The 7,733-nt window shown below is 30.7% G+C and overlaps 2 protein-coding genes across 2 annotated transcripts in view; one reads left to right on the top strand and one right to left on the bottom strand.

Annotated features, from left to right (window-relative positions):
* The window catches only part of LOC111680745 (actin-histidine N-methyltransferase), a 14,188-nt gene extending 11,084 nt beyond the window's left edge, over positions 1-3,104 (top strand). Inside the window, exons 2-3 of the mRNA XM_046946994.1 lie at positions 840-1,100; positions 1,906-3,104. Of these exons, the coding sequence (XP_046802950.1) occupies positions 840-1,100; positions 1,906-2,404 (760 nt within the window). The 3' untranslated portion in view covers positions 2,405-3,104. The remainder of the gene's footprint in view (positions 1-839; positions 1,101-1,905) is intronic.
* Positions 1-7,733, bottom strand: part of LOC111680746 (putative uncharacterized protein DDB_G0277255) — a 40,032-nt gene that overhangs the window by 9,671 nt on the left and 22,628 nt on the right. The gene's annotated exons all lie outside the window — the stretch shown is intronic.

The raw sequence follows: 7,733 nt of genomic DNA, 5'->3' as shown, positions 1-7,733 counted from the left end.
GTCTATAGTCTAGTCTATAGTCTAGTCTATAGTCTAGTTTATAGTCTAGTCTATAGTCTAGTCTATAGTCTAGTCTATAATCTAGTCTATAGTCTAGTCTATAGTCTAATTCTAAAAATCGGTTAAAAATTGTGACAGGTATGATTTTTTTACCTGAAAATTAATATCATTCATACGTACTGTAGAGCAGAGCATAAAAATTTAAATGTTTAGCATAATTTTGTGGTTTAAAAGATTAAACTTTACGAGGAGGGTTGTTGTTGTTGTGTTGTTTTTAATTTGTTGTTTTATGTTTTCCAGCAAAAACTTAACGATTCTTGACTGTTGATTCTCTACAAACTAAAAAGGAAACATGTTGCAAATAGACAACATAATCATGATGTTTCTATTCAGGCTTTTAAAGGTTGGCTGGTGGCAACTAGCTTTTTGTTTTTTTTTCTTTTTTTGCTTTTAAGACTACCAAGGCAAAGTTTAAACATTTGTTGTGGTTGTGTTAAAGCTAAAGTTTTTTTTTATCGTTATGGCTTTTAATATTTGATGAGAATCATAGTCATCATAGTGATGAGTTTGAGGCTGATGTTTGCTGATGCCGCTTTATGCGGCAGAAAAAAAAACATAAAACTGCCCATTCATGTGGAAAACCATTAAAATTAAAACATAGTTTTAGGTTTGTTTAAAAACTAAAGAAAAACTTTAAATTAAATAATACTTGTTCATAGACTAAAGTGGTCGATATCCCCTTCTTACTCCTAAAGGAATTTTAATTTTAAATTACTAAACTTTTTAATTTAGAATTTTAATTTTTTCGTGTTCTTGATGTTTTTTTTTTGTTTCTATAGATGGGCCGTTTCTACTGTAATGACTCGTGAAAATTTAATACCACGCTCTAAACCTTTGCCGGGAGAGGAAACACCCTCTACTATTGCTGCTCTAATACCCTTCTGGGATATGGCAAATCATCGTAATGGTACTATAACCTCGTTCTTTAATGTGGAGACTCAAGAAATGGAAAGTAAAGCTCAGGAGGATTTTAAGCAGGGCGAACAAGTTTTCATTCACTATGGTGATCGTTCGAATGCTGAACTAATGACTCATAATGGGTAAGTTTTAAATTCAAAATTAAAATTTTCTTTAACTTGTGGACTGGACTACAGACTAGAATGGTCTAGTCTGTAGTCTAGTCGGTAGTCTGGTCTAGTATAGGCCATAATCTAGTCTATAAACTAGTTTACAGTCTAGTCTGTATTATAGTATAGTCCATAGTCTACTCTATAGTTTAGTCCATAGTGTAGTCTATAGTCTAGTGTATAGTTTAGTCCATAGTCTAGTCTATAGTCTAGTCTATAGTATAGTTTATAGTCTTGTCTATAGTCTAGTCTATAGCCTAGTCTAGTGTGTAGTCTAGTGTGTAGTCTAGTGTGTAGTCTAGTGTGTAGTCTAGTGTGTAGTCTAGTGTATAGTCTAGTCTATGGTCTAGTCTAGTCTATAGTCTAGTCTAGTCTATAGTCTAGTCTATAGTCTGTAGACTAGTCTACAGTCTAATCTATAGTCTAGTCAATAGTCTAGTCAATAGTCTAGTCTATAGTCTAGTCTATAGTCTAGTCTATAGTCTAGCCTATAGTCTAGTCTATAGTCTAGTCTATAGTCTAGTCTATAGTCTAGTCTATAGTCTAGTCTATAGTCTAGTCTATAGTCTAGTCTATAGTCTAGTCTATAGTCTAGTCTATAGTCTAGTCCATAGTCTAGTCTATAGTCTAGTTTATAGTCTAGTTTATAGTCTAGTCTATAGTTAGCCTATAGTCTATGCGCTAGTTTATCGTGCAGGCTGGTCTAATTTAATCTAGTTCCAGGTCTGTTTTTTAAGTTTGATCCATGTAAATGACATTCTCTTCTTCTCTTTTTCAGTTTCATCAATTCTCAAAATCCCAAAGATTATGTTTCCATTAAATTGGGCCTCAGTCCTTCGGATGCCCTTTTCGAAAAACGCAACCAACTGCTGCAACTGCTCAATATACCAAAGAATAGTGAATTGAAAGTATTGCCATCACCCGAGCATATTTCCTCCGAACTACTCGGTTTTGTTCGTGTCTTCAATATGAATGAGGAACAATTAGATCATTGGATTAAATCTGAACGTGCTACGGATCTTTTACATATTGATTGTGCTCTTGAAACTGAGCTGGAATCAAAGACCTGGCAGTATTTGCAAATACGTCTTATGCTTTTACTAAAGGCCTTCCCCACCACACTCGAAGATGATGAAAAACTCTTTGAAGGACTTAAAAAAGGTGAAATTAAGCCCGAAAGAAGTTATATCAGAATGATGATATTAGAGTATCGTATACTAGAGAAACGTATATTGGCTGCTGCCTTGGATTATGCCAAACAAAGAACAAAAGCCTAAAGGGAACAATGCTAACTAACAACACACCCTTTTAATAAGATATAAAAACAACGATGCCGACAAAACATCAAATGAATACATAACCAAATAACCAACAACAACAACAATAATAACAACTATACAACCGCAACAGTAAAGTGAAAGGACAAAAAGCTCGTACACACATCACACACATAGTGTGTTGTAGAGCAGCATAAAAGTGAATTATCAAAGAGACAAAGTCTGCTTTATGATTTTTTCGTTGTTGCAGTTTTTACGTTTTTTTTTCTCTAGATTTGTTTGTGTATTATTTTATTATACTTTTTTTTTTGTTTTGCTCCACAAAATTGTAAAGTGGCCATTATATTTGCAGTTTTTTTTCCTACTCTCTCGAGGATTTTATAACAAGTTTTGTTGTGACTTGTAAGATATTCAGTGTTTTTTTTAATAATTTATTATTATTTTTTTTTTTAAGTTTAGTTCTTTAGTTTTACATTTTATGTGTATTTTTCAGTTTCATCTTTAAAGTATTTCAATATTTAATTGAGTTTTAGTCTCTTTTTTTTTGAGTGTCATTAATATCTTAAAGTTTTATTTTTAGTTTTTTTTTCAATGTGTTTAATGAAATTTAAAATTTACTTTCGTTAAAGAATAAAGAATTAAATTCTTGTCTTACTAACCAAAATTAATTGAAGTTTTTAAATAAAAAATTAAATATTTAATTAAAAATTAATTTGTTTTTATAGTAAACTAATGACTAGACTATAGTCTAAAGACTTGGCTACATACTACACTATAGATTATGGACTAGACTAATAAACAAAAAATGGTCATTATGACACAAACTTAGAAAAGGCTAAAGACTAGAATATAGACTACTATAGCCTAGATTATAGACTAAAAACAGACTAGACTACAGACTAAACTATAGATTAAGTATACTATAGATTAGACTATAGACTAGACTTTAGACTAGACTATAGACTAGACTAAAGACTAAACTATAGACTAGACTATAGACAAAACAATAGATTAGACTATATATTAGACTACAGACTAGACTTTAGACTAGACTATAAAATGGACTACAGACTAGACTATAGACTACACTTAAGACTACCCTATAGACAAGACTTTTGTTTAGACAATAGAGTAGACTATAGACGAGAATATAGACTAGACTTTAGTCTAGACTATTGTCTAGACGATAGACTAGACTTTAGACTAGGCTATTGACTGGACTATAGAATAGACTAAAGACTAACTACAGACTAGACTATAGACTGGATTAAAGACTAAACAATAGGCTAGAATATAGACTAGACTATAGACTAAACTATAAACTAGACTATAGACTAAACTCTAGACTAGACTATATACTAGACTCTAGACTAGACTAGACTAGACTATAGTCTAGAATATAGCTATAGACTTTACTAGAGTATAGGCTAATAAAATAAACTATAAACTAGACTATAGATTGGATTGTAGACTAGACATAAGACATGACTAGACTACAAACTAGATAATAGTCTAGACTAGTTTTTAGAATACACTATAGTTTAGACTAAAAACTAGACTAGGGTTTAGATTACAGTCTAAACTATAAACTAGACTTTAGACCAGACTTAAGATTAGACTATAAACTAAACTATAAACTGGACTGTAGACTAGACTATAGACTACACTATAGACAGACTATAGACTAGACTATAGACTAGACTATAGATTAGACTATAGACTAGACTGTAGACTAGACTATAGACTAGACTATAGACTAGACTATAGACTAGACTATAGACTAGACTATAGACTAGACTATAGACTTGACTATAGACTAGACTATAGACTAGGCTATAGACTAGACTATAGACAGACTATAGACTAGACTATAGACTAGGCTGTAGACAACACTATAGACTAGACTATAGACTAGACTGTAGACTGGACTTTTCTATAGACTAGACTATAGATTAGACTAGACTATAGGCTAGACTATAGACTAGACTATAGGCTATAAGCTGGACTATAGACTAGACTATAAGCTGGACTATAGACTAGACTATAAACTAGACTATAGACTAGAGTATGGACTATATATTGGACTATAGATTAGACTACAGACAAGACTATAGACTAGACTGCAGCCTATACAAGACTATAGACTGGACTAGAGTATGGGCTATTAAAATAGACTATAAACTTGACTATAGATTCGACTGTAGACTAGAATATAAGATTAGACTATAAACTAGAATATAAACTGGACTGTTGACTAGACTATAGACTAGAAAATAGACTAGATTATAGACTAGACTAAAGGATAGGCTAAACACTCACAATAGAGTAGACTATATAGACTAAAGACTAGACCATGGACTGAACTAAAAACCATAATATAGACTTTAGACTAGACGTTAGACAAGACAAACGACTAGACAAGGTATAGACTATAGTCTAGACTAAAAAATAAACTATAGACAAAACTATATGCTAGACTATAGACTAGACTATTGACCAGACTGCAGACTAGACGGTTGACTAGACTGTAGACTAGACTATAAACTAGAATGTAGACCAGACTGCAGACTAGACTTTAAACTGGACTATAGACTAGACTATAGACTGGACTATAGACTAGACTATAGACTTGAATATAGACTAGACTATTTCCTAGACTATAGACTAGACTAAAGACTAGACTATAGACTGGACTATTGACTAGACTATAGACTAGACTATAGACTAGACTATATACTAGACTATAGACTAGACTATAGACTAGACTATAGACTAGACTATAGACTATACTATAGACTAGACTATAGACTAGACTATAGACTAGACTATAGACTAGACTATAGACTAGACTATAGACTAGACTATAGACTATACTATAGACTAGACTATAGACTAGACTATAGACTAGACTATAGACTAGACTATAGACTAGACTTTAGACTAGACTATAGACTAGACTATAGACTAGACTATAGACTAGACTATAGACTAGACTTTAGACTAGACTATAGACTAGACTATAAACTAGACTATAGACCAGACTGTAGACTATAGACTAGACTATAGACTAGATGATAGACTAAACTATAGACTCGATTATAGACTAGACTATAGACTAAAATTTAGACAATATACCAGTCTATGGAACAACATATAAACCATATTATAGTCCTTACTATAGACTACATCAATTTCTTTTTATTTATTAAATTATCTGAAAATTTTATTAATGTTTCTTTTGTTTTTCTAAAATTTCCATTAAAGTTTGCTACAGGCAGATATACATACTTTTTTTTGTATTTTAGTTTTAATCTACTATTTTTGCCTCTCAATTTGTTTTTAGCTGAAATGTGTCAAATTTATATGCAAAATTTATTAAGTTTTAAAAGCTTTTTCATGTGAAGATGTCGTTGTCATCTCATTGAATTTAGGCCATTTACACTAACGAACTTTTAGCAAGAGAAACAGTAAAGATGAGAGAGAGAGAGAAAGGGGAAGATCCTGTTGTTATAAATATCCTCGTGGATATTGGGTAAAGAGAAAAATAAAGGTGTTGCTACAATATTGTATATTTTATTTTGGATTAGTTCACATTTTTATTTAAACCCCCAATATTTGTATTTGTTGATATGGGGAAACAACATAAAGTGTTTGTGTGAGTGTGTGTGTGTGTGAATACTATGAGTTTTTTACTTTGTGCCATTTTTCCAACAACAACAACACACGTTCATTTAAACATTGTAAATACTTTAACGGTCGTTTGCCTTAAATAAATGTAAACAACAACTTTGTGTGGAAATATGTATAAATGTATGTGTGTGTATGTATGTATGTTGGTATTCCCTTCATTTAATATGCTAGTATGTCAAGTTGTTTTTGTTTGTAGTTGTTATATTTGTTCCACAAAATTTAAAAATATAAAAATACAAAATACTAAAGCAAACAATACAGACCAACAATGAAAGTTAAACTTTTTTATTTTTCAATTAAATCAAGATTGCAAAAAAAGGGACTTAAATTTTTAAAAGAATTTTAAGAATTTTTTCTTAAGTTTTAGCAATTTTAAAGAAAATTTATTTAAAGGTAACTGTTGCCTAGAAAACTGCCCTTCAAAGATGTTAGAAATGAACTTAAGTATAAAATTTTAAAAATGTTGTTAAAAAAACTCTTTTTGTCTTAAGATGAAAATAATATTTGTTTGACTTATAGCTTTTAATGATTCTCTTAAGTCTTTTCTCTTAAGCTGCATTTAAATTTTTAAAATATCTTTAAAACTTCCCAAGTTTTAGGCAAATTTCTAAAGTAACCTTTTAATTAATATAACTCATACGTCCCGTAGTTCAAATTTCATTATTTAATTGATATTAATCATACGCCTTGTTAAAAAAAAAACCTTTCAAAAACCTTTAAGACTTTTAAAATTAAAATCATCTTCCTCTTCTCTCTTCCAACTGTAACGCTTTTATTTACTATTTAATTATTAAATTTTAATTAATAAACAAAAACAACTATTTGTTGTCTTATTTTTTGGCTCATTTAACAATGTGCTTTTTTTAGTGTTTATTTTATTTTGGCTGTTAGTTAGTTTTTAAAAATGTTTCCTCTAGTGATTTCTACTTCCGGTCTCTTGCTTCAAAGCGTAACAGATAAAATAAATTAGTTTTTGTTTTGAAACAAAAACAATTGGCGGGCTGCCAAAGAACAACACCAAAAGTGGAAAAAACTAAAACAAAACAAATGCTGATTTTTCAAAGTGGTCAATGACTTTTTTGATAAGAACAGAAAAAACAAAAAAGTCTGTTCTATAGACAAGCATATACAAAATACTATAGACTAGCATATCAGAACAACAATTAGTTTATTATATTACTGACTACAGACTAGACTATATACTAGACTATAGACAAGACCATACACTAGACTAGACTATAGACTAGACCATATAATATACTATAGATTAGACTATAGACTAGACTATAGACTAGAACATAGACTATGTAGACTATAGACTAAACTTCACACTTGAAAATAGACTAGACTTTAAACGAGACCATAGTCGAGACTGGACTATAGTCTAGACTAAAGACTATACTATATACTAGACTATAGGCTAGACTGTAGACAAAAGAAATAGAATAGACTATGGAAGACTATCGACTAGATAAAAGACTGGACTATGGACTAGACTTCCGATTAGAATAGAAATAGACTAGACTATAGGCTAGGCTATAGGCTAGACTATAGACTAGACTATAGACTAGACTATAGACTAGACTATAGACTAGACTATAGACTAGACTATAGACTAGACTATAGACTAGACTATAGA

Source organism: Lucilia cuprina, chromosome 3 (genome assembly GCF_022045245.1).
Source record: "Lucilia cuprina isolate Lc7/37 chromosome 3, ASM2204524v1, whole genome shotgun sequence".
Lineage (NCBI taxonomy): Eukaryota > Metazoa > Arthropoda > Insecta > Diptera > Calliphoridae > Lucilia > Lucilia cuprina.
This window is presented reverse-complemented; position numbering and strand designations above follow the sequence as displayed.